This window comes from Myxine glutinosa, chromosome 10 (assembly GCF_964187855.1).
Source record: "Myxine glutinosa chromosome 10, kmMyxGlut1.1, whole genome shotgun sequence".
NCBI lineage: Eukaryota > Metazoa > Chordata > Myxini > Myxiniformes > Myxinidae > Myxine > Myxine glutinosa.
The window spans coordinates 8304793-8324042 of NC_136270.1; the positions used below are offsets into that span (position 1 = coordinate 8304793).

The 19250-nt window shown below is 54.1% G+C and overlaps 2 protein-coding genes across 3 annotated transcripts in view; one reads left to right on the forward strand and one right to left on the reverse strand.

The window, feature by feature from the left end:
• CEP89 (centrosomal protein 89) overlaps nt 1-19250 on the forward strand; it is a 211511-nt gene that overhangs the window by 161906 nt on the left and 30355 nt on the right. Inside the window, exon 16 of the mRNA XM_068127073.2 lies at nt 15353-15522. Within this exon, the coding sequence (XP_067983174.2) occupies nt 15353-15522 (170 nt within the window). The remainder of the gene's footprint in view (nt 1-15352; nt 15523-19250) is intronic.
• Nucleotides 1-19250, reverse strand: part of LOC137434252 (E3 ubiquitin-protein ligase RNF182-like) — a 142511-nt gene that overhangs the window by 100548 nt on the left and 22713 nt on the right. The gene's annotated exons all lie outside the window — the stretch shown is intronic.

Sequence of the window (19250 nt, forward strand, 5' to 3'; positions counted from 1 at the left end):
CAAAAACAAAAACATTTTAAAGTAATTCAGTGCCCCTTCATCTAAAAGTGTTTCTGTGTGTGACTTGTGCACAAAACCTTTCTGTAGAATTACTTTGAACATGCCGTGTCTAATCATGCAATCCGTTTGCCAAAGACAAGTGTATGCCAAGGACATATATTTTATGCCTAAAATATCTGCAGGATTTTAATATCTGATGGAGCTCCAATATTGTCCATGTTCTCATTGTAATGATTTCATTGCATGGATTTTCTCAGTAAAATAGTCGCTCGGTGGTTGAGTGAGTGAAGATTGGGTTCCTCTTTGGTGCGGTGCGTTCGATACCCATGTCTGCTCCGAGCGGAGTTTTCGATCGTTTACATATTCAGTGTGAACACACAAACTTGAGGCCTCGCCAGCCGGTTTGTGAAAAGTTGTGCCACTCCTACTCTTGAGCCACTAAACGCAACTAATGGGGCCTCGTGTAAACTGATGGTGATGTCCCTTGTAATAACACCAAAGATCTATCACTATGACAGTTGGTTACTTCCTGTGCACAATTGGAGCCCGAGCCACAGCTTCTTTGGAAATTGTCTTATTGTGGCGGACACGAAAGCTCACTGGCGTGATGGCATCATTCCGCGCACCAAGTGGGCGGCGGCCACGCCCGAGGGGTAGGCGTGGCCACGGGATATACACCGGGCACGCAGCCCGGAGTGATCCAGTGCTACAGTGGAGCTCTTGTAATAAAGACTCTTTGAACCTACCGCGTTGTCCGCTTCCTCCTTGCTAAACAAGTAGCACGCGTAGCACCGCGCTTCATTGGTGACGCTCCGACGTTCTGGTCAGCCGTCGCTGACCACCCGAACCCGCCACAGCAATGGCAACCAACGCGGTCACAATCAAACTCCCCGAGTTCTGGGAGGCTCAAGCTGAAGTTTGGTTCCTGCAGGCAGAAGCCCAGTTCCGACTTCGAGGCATCACGGTGGACGAGACCATGTACTGCCACGTGGTCGCCTCCCTCAGGCCCGGCACGGCCACCCGCGTCGTGTCGGTCCTGAGGAACCCACCGGCCGACGGCAGGTACGAGGCGATCAAGCGTCTCCTCCTCGCCACGTTCGGCCTCACGGTGGACGCACGGGCCGACCGCCTCCTGGACCTCCCCGAACTCGGTGACACGCGACCGTCGGTCCGCATGGACCATATGCTGTCGCTGATGGGCGACAAAACCCCGAACGCTCTATTCCGGGTGTTATTTCGACGCCAGCTGCCGGCACGAGTACGCCTCGCGTTGGCCGGTTCTGCGACGACGGAACCCCGAGCTCTCGCTGCCAAGGCCGACAAGTTCTTCGCGGCTTTGGACACGCAGGCGAGTTTTGGCGCGGCCGTCGCGCATCCCGAGGCTGACCCTGATGCTGATGCACCACACCTCGTGGATCTCGAGGCTGATGCACACCGCGTGGCCGCCGCCACGCCACGCCCACCACCACCGCGAAAACCGCGGCCTCCGCCTTCGCCGCAAACCTGGTGCCATTTCCACACCAGGTTTGGCCACAAGGCGAGGAATTGTTGCCCGCCATGCTCCTTCAGCAAGTCGGGAAACTACAAAGCCGGCGCTCGGTAGCGGCCCTGAGCGTCGGCCATTCCGGCAGCCTTCTTTTTATGACGGACACCTTGTCCGGGTGCCGTTTCCAATGTGACACGGGTGCACAGGTGAGCGTTATCCCTGCCTCTACGTCCGACAAGCGAACCGCGGGCCGGGGCCCCGCATTGCTTGCCGCGAACGGAACACCCATACGCACATTTGGGAAGCGCTGCCTCTCCCTGCGGTTCGGAAGGCAACGCTTCACGTGGACGTTCGTAACCGCTAGTGTCCCCATGGCACTGCTCGGTGCGGACTTCCTCTGTGCAAACGGGTTGTTGGTAGATGTGAAGAACAGACGCCTTGTCCAGGCTGAAATGTTCAGCTCGCTTGCTTGCGCGCTGAGCAGCTCGTTGAGCGGCTCACTGAGCGGCTCGCCAAGCGGCTTGCTGAGCGGTTCGGTCCCGGCGAGGTTAGTTTGTATGCTTCCGGCAGCGGACGAATTCACCCGCCTCCTCGCCAGCTTCCCGGCCCTTACGCGGCCCACCTTCTCGGCGGGGGCCGTCAAGCACGGGGTGGAACACCACATCCCCACCGCCGGGCCACCGGTCTACGCCCGGGCACACCGCCTCGAGCCGACGAAGCTCGCAGTAGCTAAAGCGGAGTTCACTATGCTGGAGCGGCTCGGCATCGTGCGGCGCTCCGAGAGTGCTTGGGCGTCGCCACTCCACATCGTGCCAAAGCACGGCGGGGGATGGTGACCGTGCGGGGACTACCGGCGCCTCAACCACGCCACCACCCCCGACCGCTACCCCGTCCCCCACATCCAGGACCTCTCCGCCCGGTTGACGGGCATGTCCTTCTTTTCAAAGGTGGACCTCATACGCGGCTACCATCAGGTCCCCATCAGGCCGGAGGACATCCCGAAGACGGCGGTCATCACGCCATTCGGACTTTTCGAATTTTTTCGGATGCCCTTCGGTTTGAAGAATGCGGCTCAGGCGTTCCAGCGACTAATGGACAGCGTCTTGCGCGACTTGGATTTTCTGTACGTCTACCTGGACGACATCCTCGTCGCCAGCGTGTCCCGCGAAGAGCACCTTCACCATCTCCGCACGCTTTTCGAACGCCTGGGCCAGCATGGCCTCATCGTGAACCCCGCCAAGTGCCGGTTCGGCGTCGCCGGCATCGACTTTTTGGGGCACTGCGTCACCAGGCACGGGGCCGTCCCCCTACCGGCCAAGGTGGAGACGGTGAAGGGGTTTCCGTGCCCCCGCACGATCAAGGGGCTCCAGGAGTTCCTGGGCATGGTAAATTTTTACCATCGGTTCCTGCCCCGTATCGCCCAGCTCCTGCGCCCCTTGCACGAGGCCCTCCGAGGGAAGCCGGGCAAAGGTGACGTTACCTGGACCGAGCAGATGGAAGCGGCGTTCGCGGGCGCGAAGCTCGCCTTGGCTAACGCCACCATGCTCGCGCACCCGGCGCCCGATGCACTGATCGCCCTCACCACCGACGCCTCGGACTACGCGGTGGGCGCGGTGCACGAGCAATGGGTGTGTGGTGCCTGGCAACCGCTGGCGTTCTTCAGCCGGCAGCTTCGCCCGCCGGAACGCCATTATAGTACCTTCGACTGCGAGTTGCTCGGGCTTCACCTGGCGGTCAGGCACTTCCGCCATCTGCTCGAGGGCCGTGCGTTCACGGCCTTCGTCGACCACAAGCCACTGGTCTTCGCGATGGGCAAGGTCGCCGAGCCGTGGTCGGCCCGGCAGCAGCGTCACCTCTCGGCCGTGCCCGAATATACGACGGACATCCGGCACGTCGCGGGGAAGGACAACCCGGTGGCGGATTGCCTTTCCCGGTCCGTCGCCCACGCAGTCCACCTTGGCATCAACTATGCCCTGATGGCGGCGGACCAGGCCGCCGACCCCGGCGTCCAGGCCTTGCGGACCGCCGTCACGGGCCTCCGCGTCACCGAGGTGCCGTTCGACGGCGCGGGCACGGCCCTCTTGTGCGACGTCTCCCTCGGGCGGCCTCGCCCCATCGTGCCCGTGGGCTGGCAGCGCCAGGTTTTTGACGCCATCCACGGCCTGTCCCACCCGGGCACAAAGGCCTCCCAGAAGTTGGTCGCCGACAAGTTTGTCTGGCATGGCCTCCGGAAGGCCGTCCACGGCTGGACCAGGACGTGCCTCGCGTGCCAGCGCGCGAAGGTGCACTGACACACCCAGGCCCCATTGGCCCCGTTTACGGTGCCGGAACGTAGGTTCGACCACGTTCACGTGGACCTGGTGGGACCTCTGCCCCCCTCGCGGGGTTTCACCCATGGCCTCACCATGGTGGACCGCACCACCCGGTGGCCGGAGGCCGTGCCTTTGGCGGCGACGACGGCGGCTGACGTCGCGCAGGCGTTCATCGCCACCTGGGTCGCCCGGTTCGGCGCCCCCTCGGACATCTCGTCCGACTGCGGCCCCCAGTTCACCTCGGAGCTCTGGGGGGCGGTCGCGCAGGGGCTCGGGGTCCAGCTGCACCGAACCACGGCCTACCACCTCCAGGCCAACGGCCTGTGCGAGCGGTTCCACCGCTCGTTGAAGGCCGCGCTCCGGGCCACCCTCCGCGACGGCGGCTGCGTCGACAGGCTCCCCTGGGTCCTGCTGGGCCTCCGGACGGCGCCCAAGGACGACCTGCGCGCATCCGCGGCGGAGTTGGTCTTTGGACAACCGCTGCGCGTGCCGGGCGAGTTCCTCCCCGACCCCGCGGCGCAGCTCCGCGCTTCAGGAGACCGGCCGGAGGTTCGCCCCGGTGCCGACGGCGCACCACGGGCACCCACCTATGCACGTCGCCCCGGAGCTTCGCACCGCGGAGTACGTCTTCGTCCGGCACGACGCCCACCGGACACCACTGCGGCCCCCGTATGACGGGCCTTTCCGCGTGCTGGAGACCGGGGTGAAACATTTCACCTTGGACATCGGCGGTACTCCCGACCACGTCTCAGTGGATCGCCTCAAGCCGGCCCACCTCGACGTGGACCACCCACCGCCGGTGGCTCGGCCCCCGCGTCGAGGCTGCCCCCCTGCGGGCGGACCCCTGGCACCGCCCAGCCCCGTCGCACGCCGCCCCCCGGTCCGGCACCCATCCCGGGTGCAGCCGGAGGCATCCCAGCTGGCATCCCTGCACCCCGGACGCCGCCAGTCGCCAGAGGGCGCTTCGGCCGGGTCATCCGTTTGCCCCGCAAACTGGCCCTCCAGGTGCGTGGGAATTCTGGGGGGGCGTGTGTGGCGGACCCGAAAGCTCACTGGCGTGATGGCATCATTCCGCGCACCAAGTGGGCGGCGGCCACGCCCGAGGGGTAGGCGTGGCCGCGGGATATACACCGGGCGCGGAGCCCGGAGCGCTCCAGTGCTACAGTGGAGCTCTTGTAATAAAGACTCTTTGAACCTACCGCGTTGTCCGCTTCCTCCTTGCTAAACAAGTAGCGCGCGTAGCACCGCGCTTCATTATCCCTATTCTAAACTTTCATCGATCTCCGGTTATCTTGCCTGTCTTCCAGGTGAATGGCAAACTGCCAAAGGGATGCCAAGTGAAATTTTTACAAATACCTTATTAGTGGCAGGGAACGGTGATGGCACCTCTACATAGCAATAACGTGTACAATTTTTTGAATTGCTATTTTCTAGCAATTTGAGGAAGTATTTTGTACACGTTGTTCCAGGCTCGATAGACGCTTTATAAAACTAGAACACCACTCAGTTGAGCGCATACCCCCGCCGTGGGTCAAGTTGGAATAGTACGATTTCACAAAAGTTTGAGGGAGTAGTTCAGTGACGATACAAGACAAGACAACACAAGACAGACACTGCACAGATATATATTTAGAATATATAGAAGATAATGTTTAAAAAAAAGAAGACAATTTCACTTACATTTTTGGATTCAGCGTTCAATTCTATATAAATGAGTGTATTTTGAGGCATGTGTGACTTCAAATAAAATTGTAAGCCTGGAAAAACGTTCGTTTCATTCCTTAGGGATACAACATGTAAAACTGGCCCAAACGTCAAAACAAAACTCGCTCATTTTAAGTCGTACAAGCTAATGCGACCACTCATTCTTCTGGGAAGAATCCCGTGCACATGCTGGTCACACTTATAAGTCACCGAAGTCTTTATAAGTTCATCAAATACTGACACCGCGATTGACATTCGCTGAGGTAAATGTTGATATTAAAGCGCGGCGTTACACGCGCTGCTTGTGAGCAAGGAGGAAGCGGACAAGCGGTAACATATAAACGTCTTTATTGTAAGACTACACTGTAACACTGAACTCCTCCGGGCTGGTCGCCCGGTGTATAGCATGAGGCCACGCCTACCCCTCGGGCGTGGCCACCGCCCACTTGGTGCGTGGAATGATGTCACCACGCCAGTGGGCTTTTGTGTCCGCCACACGCGCCCCCCCAGAATTCCCGCGCACCTGGAGGGCCAGTTTGTGGGGCAGTCGAATGACCCGGCCGAAGCGCCCCCTGGCGATCGGCGGCGTCCGGGGTGCAGGGATACCAGGTGGGATGCCCCTGGCTGCCCCTGGGATGGGTGCAGGACCGGGGGGCGCCGTGGCGGCGGGGCTGGGCGGTGCCGGGGGTCCGCCCGCAGGAGGGCGGCCCCGACGTGGGGGTCGGGCCACTGGCGGTGGATGGTCCACATCGAGGTGGGCCGGCTTGAGGCGGTCTACCGAAACGCGGTCAGGAGTACCGCCGATGTCCAGGGTGAAGTGCTTCGCCCCGGTCTCCAGCACGCGGAAAGGCCCGTCGTACGGGGGCCGCAGTGGTGTCCGATGGGCATCGTGGCGGACGAAGACGTACTCCGCCGTGCGAAGCTCCGGGGCGACGTGCGTCGGTGGGTGCCCGTGGCATGCCGTTGGCACCGGGGCGAACCTCTGGGCGGTCTCTTGCAGAGCGGAGCGCTGCTGTGCCGCGGACCATGGTGCCGTGGAGTCGGGGAGGAACTCGCCCGGCACCCGCAGCGGTTGCCCGAAGACCAACTCCGCCGCGGATGCGCGCAGGTCCTCCTTGGGCGCCGTCCGGAGGCCCAGCAGGACCCAGGGGAGCCTGTCGACCCAGCCGCCGTCGCGGAGGGTGGCCCGGAGCGCGGCCTTCAATGAGCGGTGAAATCGCTCACACAGGCCGTTAGCCTGGGGGTGGTAGGCCGTGGTTCGGTGCAGCCGGACCCCGAGCCCCTGCGCAACCGCCCCCCAGAGCTCCGAGGTGAACTGGGGGCCGCGGTCGGATGAGATGTCTGAGGGGGCGCCGAACCGGGCGACCCAGGTGGCGATGAAAGCCTGCGCGACATCGGCCGCCGTTGTCGACGCCAAGGGCACGGCCTCCGGCCACCGGGTGGTGCGGTCCACCATGGTGAGGACGTGGGTGAAACCCCGCGAGGGGGGCAGAGGTCCCACCAGGTCCACGTGGACGTGGTCAAACCGGCGTTCCGGCACCGTGAACGGGGCCGACGGGGCCTGGGTGTGCCGGTGCACCTTGGCGCGCTGGCACGCGAGGCATGTCCTGGCCCAGCCGCGGACGGCCTTCCGGAGGCCATGCCAGACGAACTTGTCGGCGATCAGCCTTTGGGAGGCCCTCGCGCCCGGGTGGGACAGGCCGTGGATGGCGTCAAACACCTGGCGCTGCCAGCCCGCGGGCACAATGGGGCGAGGACGCCCGAGGGAGACGTCGCACAAGAGGGCCGCGCCCGCGCCGTCGAACGGCACCTCGGTGACGCGGAGGCCCGTGACGGCGGTCCGCAAGGCCTGGACGTCGGGGTCAGCGGCCTGGTCCGCTGCCATCCGGGCATAGTCGATGCCGAGGTGGACTGCGTGGGCGACGGCCGGGGAAAGGCAATCCGCAACCGGGTTGTCCTTCCCCGCGACGTGCTGGATGTCCGTCGTGTACTCGGACACGGCCGAGAGGTGACGCTGCTGCCGGGCCGACCACGGCTCGGTGGCCTTGCCCATCGCGAAGATCAGCGGCTTGTGGTCGACGAAGGCAGTGAACGCCCGGCCCTCGAGCAGATGGCGGAAGTGCCTGACCGCCAAGTGAAGTCCGAGCAACTCGCGGTCGAAGGTACTGTAACGGCGTTCGGGCGGGCGAAGCTGCCGGCTAAAGAACGCCAGCGGTTGCCAAGCTCCACGCACCCATTGCTCGTGCACCGCGCCCACCGCGTAGTCCGAGGCATCGGTGGTGAGGGCGATCGGTGCATCGGGCGCCGGGTGCGCGAGCATGGTGGCGTTAGCCAAGGCGAGCTTCGCGCCCGTGAACGCCGTGTCCATTTGCTCGGTCCAGGTAACGTCGCCTTTGCCCGGCTTACCTCGGAGAGCTTCGTGCAGGGGGCGCAGGAGCTGGGCGATATGGGGCAGGAACCGATGGTAAAAGTTCACCATGCCCAGGAACTCCTGCAGCCCTCTGATCGTGCGGGGGCGCGGAAACCCCTTCACCGCCTCCACCTTGGCCGGCAGGGGGACGGCTCCGTGCCTGGTGACACGGTGCCCCAGAAAATCGATTGTGGCGGCGCCGAACCGGCACTTTGCGGGGTTCACAATCAGGCCATGCTGGCCCAGGCGTTCGAAGAGCGTGCGGAGGTGGCGTAGGTGCTCTTCGCGGGATGCGCTGGCGACGAGGATATCGTCCAGGTAGACGTAGACAAAATCCAAGTCGCGCAGGACGCTGTCCATCAGTCGCTGGAACGCCTGAGCCGCATTCTTCAGACCGAAGGGCATGTGCAGGAACTCGAAGAGTCCGAATGGCGTGATGACCGCCGTCTTCGGGACGTCCTCCGGCCTGACGGGGACCTGATGGTAGCCGCGTATGAGGTCCACCTTCGAGAAGAAGGACCTGCCCGCCAAACGGGCGGAAAAGTCCTGAATGTGGGGGACGGGGTAGCGGTCGGGAGTCGTGGCGTCATTGAGACGGCGATAGTCCCCGCACGGTCGCCACCCCCCGCCGGGCTTCGGCACGATGTGCAGCGGCGACGCCCAAGCGCTCTCTGAGCGCCGAACGATGCCGAGTCGCTCCAGGGTAGCGAACACCGCTTTTGCCACCGCCAGCTTCGTCGGCTCGAGGCGGCGTGCCCGGGCGTAGACCGGTGGCCCGACGGTGGGGATGTGATGGGCCACCCCGTGCTTGACGGCCCCCGCCGAGAAGGTGGGCCGCGTGAGGGCCGGGAAGCCGGCGAGGAGGCGGGTGAATGCGTCCGCTGCCGGAAGCGTACAGACCAACGTGGCCGGAACCGAATCGTTCGGCAAGCCGCTTGGCAAGCCGCTCGTTGAGCTGGGCAACGCACATGCGAGCGAGCTGAACGTCTCGGCCTGGACAAGCCGTCTGCGCTTGACGTCGACCAGGAGCCCATTAGCGCACAGGAAGTCCGCGCCAAGCAGTGCCATGGGCACGTCGGCGGTGACGAACGTCCATCGGAAAACCTGCCCTCCAAACCGCACAGAGAGGCAGCGTTTTCCGTACGTACGGATGGGCGTCCCGTTCGCGGCAAGCAGCGCGGGGCCCCCACCCGCGGCGTGCTTGTCTGACGTGCCGGCGGGAATGACACTCACCTGTGCTCCCGTGTCGCACAGGTAACGGCGCCCGGAGAAGGTGTCCGTTATGAACAGCAGGCTGCTCGAACGGCCGGCGCTCATCGCCACAATTGAGCGCCGGCCCGGGCGTTTCCCGACCCGTTGAAGGAGCACGGCGGATGACACCGCCGAGCTTCGTGGCCGAACTTGGCGTGGAACCAGCACCAGGTGGTGGAGCTGGAGGAGCGCGGCTGGCTCCGCCAGGCCGGTGGAGTCGACGGGTTTCCCCGCGGTGGCGGTTTTCGCCGCGGCGGTGGGCGGGGCGTGGCGGCGTTCACGAGGTGCGTATCAGCATGCTGTTGAACCTCAGCGTGCTGTAGAAGATGATGCTGTGGAACATCAGCGTCGAAGGCCGTGACGGCCACGCCAACGCTCGCCCGCGTGTCCGAAGCGGCGAAGTACTTGTCCGCCTCGGCCGCCAATGCTCGGGGTTCCGTTAGCCCGGTCCCGGCCAACGCGAGGCGAACCTGCGCTGGAAGTTGGCGACGGAAAAGCGCCCGGAATAGCGAACCGGGGGCTTCGTCGCCCAACAGTGACAGCATATGGTCCATTCGGACCGACGGGCGCGTCTCACCGAGCTCGGGGAGATCCAGGAGGCGATCGGCCCGTGCGTTGTCCGTGAGGCCGAACGTGGCTAGGAGTAGCCGCTTGAGTGCCTCGTACTTGTGGCCGTCCGGTGGGTGGCGAAGGACGGACACAACTCGAGCGGCCGTGCCGGGCCCGAGGGAGGCGACGACATGGCAGTAGCGCAGGTCGTCGTTGGTGAGGCGCCGAAGCTGAAATTGGGCTTCGGCTTGAACGAACCAGACTTCGGCCTGGGCCTCCCAAAATTCGGGAAGTTTAATCGCCATTGCCTTGTCGTTTGCCATTGCAATGGCGTCGTGTTCGGAAGGATCGCTACGGCAGATCCAACGTCGAGGGTCACCAGTAAAGCGCGGCGTTACGCGCGCTGCTTGTGAGCAAGGAGGAAGCGGACAAGCGGTAACATATAAACGTCTTTATTGTAAGACTACACTGTAACACTGAACTCCTCCGGGCTGGTCGCCCGGTGTATAGCATGAGGCCACGCCTACCCCTCGGGCGTGGCCACCGCCCACTTGGTGCGTGGAATGATGTCACCACGCCAGTGGGCTTTTGTGTCCGCCACAATATCTTCTCAGGTAAAAAAAAACAAAAAACAAAAAAAAACAGTTTTAAAGCATTATACGTATCAAACGATACATTTTATGAAACGGGGAAACCTAATACACACGTTGGTGGTTTTAAAATGACAGAATATGTCTTTATTAGAAAAAAGAAAAAAAATGAACATTGAAGACGACGCTGCTAACAAAATACACCGTTCCAACGCATAGCCACGAGTTTAAACTACATTTACAACAAATATGAAAACTATTTTCATATCACAATGTTAAATATAGAAGATATAGAAGATAATGTAAAAAAAAAAAAGAGCCCTATCTTCCAATGGTAAAAAACATCCTTCAAAAAATTCCTGGATCCGGAATAATATCCTGAGCTTCACCAAAAACGAATCAATTCTTCCTTATCCCAAGGGCAATCATCCCACCAACTTTCATCCAAATCCGTTCAGAACTTTTCCAGATATCTTGTTCATGAACACACGAACACACACACACACACAGACACAGACACAGACACAGACACACACACAGACACACACACACACACACACAGACACGATTGAATGCATTACTCCCTGGCGGGAGTAACTCGGCATTGCCTTTGCTTGTCGAGAACAACATCTCCATCTGCTCGATGAGCAGCCCAGCTATAAATTGGCAGTGTGGCTTCCCCATCCCCACCACCCTTGTATTGAGCAGATTGTTACATTTAATTATCTCTCCATGTTGGATGCTTGATTCACCTGCAATTATGGTTTTATTTTCGTGTGTAAATTGGTAATGGAATGAATCGAAGTACAGACTTTTATCTTTGCTTTTACTTTATGAGTGAAGTTGGCATCGGTTTTATTAAAATTCATCAACTTGGATGATTAACAAGGAACAAAGCTTTGGCTAGTCTTCTTCTTTCTAAGGCTCATAATGGCAAACACACACACACACACACACACACACACACACACACACACACACACACACACACACACTGACGAGACAAACACTTAACATAGCCACTGAGCTTGGGTGAAGTGGCATCACTTCCCGGAACACTGGGCACAAGCGATGTCATAACAATGGCGCCGCTTTTCTCACCGCACTCAGCGGGGCATTTCCTCGGGGGGAATATCCTCCTCACCATGGATGCCAACCAATGTGGATTGTCCTGCTCTATCCTTTCAAATGCTGAGTGTGAAGCAAATAAGCAGCACATACCATTTTTAAAAAGTCTTTGGAATGACTTGGCTGGGGTTTGAACAAACAACCACCCAGACATGGAGGGGACGCTCTCACCATTACACCAGCGAGTCTGGTCAAATGCCGTCAAATGAAAGGATACAAAACACACAGCAACATGCATTTTAAGGCTATTTTCCCTGCTAGAGCGGGGGTTAGCCTTGCGGTCCCCATGACAATCTTCTCTATTTTGCCCTATTTTCTGCATCTCCCCTTGTTAACCCCCTTGCCCGCATTTCTTCTTCCACCATCTTTAGCCAAGTCTTTCTCGGTCTTCCCCGTCCTCTACTTCCTTCTACATTCATTTCCATCACTCTTCTCAACCAGTCACTTTCATCCTTCCTCAACACATGGCCAAACCATCTCAACCTGTTTTCTCTTCACAGCATCAATCACAGGCTCTATTCCCATCATCTTTCGCAATTCATCATTTGTCTTCCTCTCTCTCAACGATACTCCGCACATCCGTCGAACCATTCGCATTTCCACCCTTTCCACCCTTTCCACCCTTTCCAACCTTCGTTGCTGCTCTACGTTCATGACCCATGTCTCGCTCCCATAAATCAAAACACTTCTCACACATGCAGCATACACCTTTCCCTTCAGCTTCAACGACACTCCCCTCATCATCAGCACGCCACTCAGTTCCCGAAACTTCTTCCATGCACATCTCACTCGAGCAACCGTTGCCGAGTCTGATCCACCTTCTCCATTCAGCATGTCTCCGAGGTAGCAAAATGTTTTCACACCTTCCAGCTTCACGCCATCTCCAAGATCCAACTCAACATTTCCTCCATCTGCAGCTCCCTCTGTGCACACCTTACATTTGAATGTAGCTGCCACACTGGTTAATGACCCTCTCAGACCACTACATTTTTGATGAACCCACTCAGCACACATTGTACATTGAATGGAGTTCACTCCGACACCCTTCCTACACACAGCACACGGCCACTCAGTTCTCCTGCCCAGTTCTTTCCACCTCACCACATGCTTTACCACTTGCCATCACCTTCGTCTTTCCGATATTCACCTTCAGACCTTTTGTCTCCATACATTCCTTCCATTTGATCATCTTCTGCTTCAGTCCATCCATACTTTCCGCAATCAACACCAGATCATCTGCATACAACAACTCCCACGGTAAACCTTCCTTTACGTTCTGAGCCAGCACCTCCATCACAGCTACAAATAGTGATGGACTTAGTACCGACTCCTGATGCACTCCCACCTTCACCTCAAACGACTTCATGTCAAATGAAAGGATGCCGGCGATAACTCACCTACTCTTCGCAAAGGGCACCGTGGGGTCTTTAACGTCCACCAACTAAGGCTGACAGATGGTAGGCCCAGTTTAAAGTCCATCCGAGGGACGACACACACATTGATGAATCACCCTGCCTGTGAAATTCCGCGATGACAGTTTATAGCTGGGTCGAGATTCAAAACCAGGCTAGATAGCTTAGAGGTGAATGTGCGTACCTCTCGGCCATGCTGCCGGCCGGCTGCGGCTAGTGCCAGACACTGACACAGAGGAGAAGTTAATGTTTTCCAGATGCGGGTATCAATCACATCTGGGGCCTTTCAATCCAAGAGCATATGCATTACATTGAGTTTCTGCAGAACTACTCCAGTGTGCCCTGCAGCCTTATGCTACTCCAAGCTAAGCGTCTGGTAGATGACCGTGACGATGATAAATGATGCACAGCTAGTTTGACTGTTGGTCTCGCTTTTGAATAACATTCCCTACTATTCCTCTTCTTTCCTTTCTTGCCTTTGTAATAAGTATATATGTATGTATATATTTATTTTACTAAAGAAGCACACTGACCCGATGACATGATGCTGACGTCATGTACATAAATTATACCAACACATCACCTCCACTCTTGGAGGCATCCGTGTGGTACTCAAGACTTTGCAGACTCAGATTAAAGCTCTATGGTCACAAATAGACAAAGGCAGAGATGTCGATCTAGATGTCGCTCTTGTTATGGGCCTTACGAGGCCTGCCTTTTTTTATAATAAAAAAGGTAAACAATCAAACATTTAAACAGCCTTGGACGTGCACCATGACCCCATGGCCAAGCCACACCATCTATCAAGACTGTCCCATTGGCATACACATGCACCTCAACCCAAAGGTTGAAGCACATGGCCAATCAAAACACATGCATCCTGACCCCAAAAGGCCAGAATGCATCGTCATACAATTGGAACCCCCCTCTAAATAATAGGAGTAAGTCCCCACGACTTCAACACCATGCCGTCCCGACGAGGGCTTATTGTTCCACTTATGAAGTGGCCTTTTTTACGATGAAAAAAGGTAAAAAATCAAACATTTGAACAGCCTTGGACGTGCACCTTGACCCCATGGCCAAGGCACAACGTCTATCAAGGCTGTCCCAATAACATTACACATGCACCTCAACCCCAAGGCAAGGGGGAAGCACATGGTCATTCAAACACATGCATCCTGACCCCGAAGGGCCACAATGCATGGTCATACAATTGGGACCACGCCTCTTAATAGGAGTAAGACCCCTTAATCCACCAGCAGGGCATTACTCCTGCCAGGTCCGATTTGCATGCAGGTCTACCGCCCCTCATCAGGACGGCACACTGCAAATTGTTTATTTGTTTCCAATGTAAGCCATTAATATACACAGGTTGAACCCCCTAACTTGACTCGGAAGCAAGGCACAGATCGAGTCCCACCCCAGCAATTGCTGCACAACCTGTTAGCAACAAGTGTAGCCTGCCATGCGAACACATTGTCTCTGCCCTGCTCATCAACAATTAGTAGGTTTGCAGTCAGGAACATTAAATTTAACTCGAGAAGCACACTAACCCTGTGACTTGACGCTGACATAATGTGCATAAATTATACCAACACAACAATTATAGAGCTTTAATCTCAGTCTGCAAAGACTTGAGTACCACACGGATGCCTCCAAGTATGGTGAAGAATTACTCAATTATTACTCAATGGTGAAGAATCACTTTAAAAATTCTCTGTCCAGATCCTGATCTGGAGCTTCACCAAAATCTAATCATTTCATCCACGTCACATACCCAACCTCTCCACCAAAGTTCATCTGAATCAGTCCACAACTTTTGGTGGCAGAGTTAATTATACTAGATAAGGCAGTTATTTATACTAGATTTTTGCATCTATTGTTAAAAGTGTGTGTGTGTGTGTGTCCCTCCTCATTGCATGTGCCCCTGTAATGAGCAGTATAAACTCCGCTCAAATGTCCATCCAACTTTCATTCGAGTCGAACAAACTCCCACACTCCCTTCAATCCCACTCCTCCCTCCAGGTCTTTAAAACAGCTGTTCACCACCATCTCTTATCTTCCCCCATCCAAAACCTTGATCTTTTCTACCCCCACTAATTCACCCCAGATCCACCTTGTTTGAAATTCCAACTTCTTTGCTGGAAGTCCTGGCAGTGTCCATATGTTTTATACCTCTCCCACCCCTCCCCTTCCCATGCCCTCCCCCCCTAAAGCCCTCTCCCTCCCACAGATCTCTCGATGTCTCCTTGTCTCTCGGTCCCTGCTCTTAAATGTTGTGTTTGTGTCCTTCCCCCTTTCTCCCCATCTTGTCTACCGCTCCCGATGTTATATGTTTTATGTGTCGGTTTGTCTTTCTGTGTGATTAATGTTCGCTCTTTCTCGAGCCTCGATCTTGTATACAAAACAAAAAAAAATACAAAAAAAAATAAAGGAACATGTTCAAGCGCTATAATAACACCAAGTTAAACCTTTCCTTCTCCATCGATTTGACTTCCACCTCTACCCAGTCCTACAGGACAAGGACAGCAGCAGCACTGAGCGAGTTGTCTTCACGTGCTGCAGAAGCTGAGCAGGGCTTGGCAGGGCATAAGGGACAGTTTGTCCATGAAGTGCAGCAACTGCGTGGACTACTCGGTGAAAAGCAGGGTTTGGTGGAAGCATTACATGGAGAGAAACGGTAAGCATAAGGAGAGATTTCCACATAAAATAAGACTTCTGGTGTTAAAACTAATGATAGCATCAGTAGGCTACCAAGATTTGCTTCTGTGCTCTGGCAGAGTGCAATGTCGATTGCTCTGGTTTTATATTCAGGAATTAAAATTTAAAAGTGTGATTATTGTTATAACAAGCAAATTATAAGTTATTGTCACAATACTTTGGCAAAAGCCATCCCTTGAATTGTAATTTTGTTTCTCAATGATATCATTATGTGCTTCAATGAACTATGGCAAGAACTCTGTTAAGTGCAAGTTAGCATCTGAAGAATATCGTTGCACCGTGTTATCTGCACCCAATCACCACCATGGTGTCGCCCACATTTGATAACAGTAACCTGCTGCTTGTTATCATATTTGTTTAGATAATCAATGTTAATATTGCCTTGTTACACACTCGTCTGTTGGACTTTAAGGAGAGTGTAAACTGCGTACTTCAACTTTGGCTTTCATTGAAAACCTCTCGCTTTTTACCGAAGGTGGACGGAGGTTATGTTTTCACCCGTGTGTCTGTTTGTCTGTGAGCAGGATATCTCAAAAGGTTGTTGACTGTTGACTGATGCGGTGCGTGACAAGGAACAATTTATTCTATTTTGGTGAAGATCCGGATACGGATATGAGAATTTAAAAAAAATTGTGAGTGATTCTTCACCATTGAGATGGGACCAAAACGATACATATTGTAGCACGTTATTTCAAAACATTGTGGATGAGATGTGAAAAAATTAGGTGGATGACTTGTGTAGGTGACAAGAACAAGCTGATTCGATTTTGGTTCAGGTCTGGATCCAAATCCGGCCTATCAGTGGGATACAAAACGTAAAGTGTTCAGCCTGGCGGAGGTACAGTGCCTTCAGAAAGTATTCACACCCCTTGACTTTTTTCACATTTTGTTGTGTTACAGTTGTAATTTAAATTGGATTAAATTGAAAAAAAATGTAATCACTGAGCTATAAATAATACCCCATTAATGTCAGTTGAATTATTTTTGGAATTATTACCAATTAATTAAAAATGAAAAGCTGAAATGTCTTGCGTCACAAAGTATTCAACCCCTTTGCTCTGACACTCCAAATTGAGGTCAGGTACATCCAATTTCCTTTGACCATCCTTGAGATGTCTCTACAACTTCATTGGAGTCCACCTGTGGCCAATTCAATTGATTGGACATGATTTGGAAAGAAACACACCTTTCTATATAAGGTCCCACAGTTGACATTGCATGTCAGAGCAGAAACTCTACCATGAAGTCCAAGTAACTGTCCATACAACTCCGAGATAACATTTGAGGAGGGATAGATCTGGGGAAGGGTATAAAGCAATTACTAGAGTGTTGAAAGTTCCCAAGAGCACAAAGAGCTCCATCATTAGGAAATGGAAAGAATATGGAACTACCCAAACTCTTCCTACAGCTGACCATCTGACCAAACTGAGCAACTGGGCAAGAAAGTCCTTGGTCAGGGAGGTGACGAAGATCCAAATGACCACTGAAGACAGAACTACAGAGTTCCTTGGCTGAGATGGGAGAACCTGCTAGAAGGACAACAGTCGCTGCAGTACTTCACAAATCGAGGCTTCATTGGAGAGTGGCCTGAGAGAAAGGCACATGACAGCATGCCTCAAATTTGCTAAAAGGCACGTGAAAGACTGAGATGATAATAATAATAATAATAATGCATTTATTTTATATAGCGCTTTTCAGGAAGCCCAAAGACGCTTTGACAGAGTGCAAAACATAATGCATAGCAAAACATAAAAACAATTGCAAAAAAAGAAGAATCAATAGGGAAATATTCAAAGCACAAAGGAGGGAGAAGGAGAGGAGATAGTCAGGGGTTAGATGCTGTGGGTTAAATGTTGAATGCAGTGTTGAACAGGTGGGTCTTGAGTGATGTTTTGAATGTGGTGAGTGAGGAGGAGTCTCTGATGGTGTGAGGTAGCGAGTGGTGTGGTGATGAGGCAAAATATTCTGTGGTCTGATGAGACGAAAATTGAACTGGCCGGAATGCAAGCGCTACAACTAGAGGAAACCAAGCACAGCTCATCACCATCTAAAACCATCCATACCGTAAATCGTGGTGGTGGCAGCATACTCCTATGGCGATGCTTTTCAGCGGCAGGAACTGGGAGGCTTGTAAGAATGGAGGGAACAATGAATGGAGCCGAATACAGGCAAATCCATGAGGAGAACCTGCTTCAGAGTGCAAAAGACCTTAGACTGTGGCAACCATTTACATTCCAACAGGACAATGACCCCAAGCATACAGCCAAAGCAACAATGGAATGGCTTCAGAACAAGAACGTGAAAGTCTTTGAGTGGCCCAGCCAAAGCCCAGACCTGAATCCCATTGGGAATCCGTGGAAAAACTTGAAGATTGCTGTTCATGACGATCCCCATCCAACTTAACTGAGCTTGAGCAAGTCTGCAATAAAGAATGGGAGAAACTTCCCAAATGCAAATGTGCAAAGCTGATGCAGACATACCCAAGAAGACTCCAAGCTGTAATCGCTGCCAAAGGCGCTTCTACCAAGTATTGACTCAGGGGGCTGAATACTTATCGACATTAAATATTTCTGTATTTCATTTTTAACTATTTTGTAAGGATTTCGAAAAACACGTGTTAACTTTGACATTAATGGGGTGTGATATGTAGGTCAGTGACATTTTTTTTTTAATTTATTCCATTTTAAATTCAGGCTGTTACACAATAAAATGTGAAAAGGTCAAGGGGTGTGAATACTTTCTGAAGTCACTGTACTCCCTCTACTGAGTGTCATTCTAGTTATTTTTGTGAAGACGTTTGTCAATCTGATTTCCAACCTATTTAACAAGTTGTTTCACCATAAGCATCCACCTGTAAAAAAAAAAAAATGGCGATTCAAAACGTGACATGATTTTGCATATTGTTAATAGCACTGGAAGGTTTCTGACAGTGATGCTTTTGAATTGGTGTGGTGAGGGAAATGCCGTGAAGTATCTGTCACGAAATATTGATGGAACAGAATAGCTTTTTGGTAGGACAGGAGGGCCTTAGAAAAAGAAGAACAACAATCCCATAACAAATATAACTAGAACAAGCGTTACGCCTAGTTCCCCCGTCGGGGAAGTGATGCGAGTTGACAAAGTGGAAGACGCAGAAAACATGCTATGATATGATATTTCGCTCACAAGGTTCAGACATACATGGAGGCGGCCATCTTGGATTTTGACGTGGCGACCCAATTTTCAATAGTGTTCTTCCTTATGCCTAGATACACCCACACACCAGATTAGAAGTTGGTACTTCGCTTATTTTTCAAGATATTCCGCTCACAAGGTTCAGACATACATGGCATCAGACATACATGGCGGTGGCCATCTTGGATTTTGACGTGGGTTGCACCCACACACCAAATTCGAATGCGGTCCTTCGCTTACGCACATACGCATGCACGCACGCCCGCACGGACGGACGGACAGAGGGGAAAACCATCGTCCCCCTTTCGCTCCGCGATTCGACGGGGGACAACTATCACAAATATCAGTTGTCTTACCATTCCTCCCGTCCATGGTACACTGAATCTTGTGGTGAGGCATTTGCCCTGAAACAACTTGCCTTTGCCTCTTGGAAGGCAAATCCAACTGAATGTAATCTCAGTTCCTTCCACCAAGTTCGGAACAAGTGTGTGTCTACCCTCAGGAGTGCCAGAA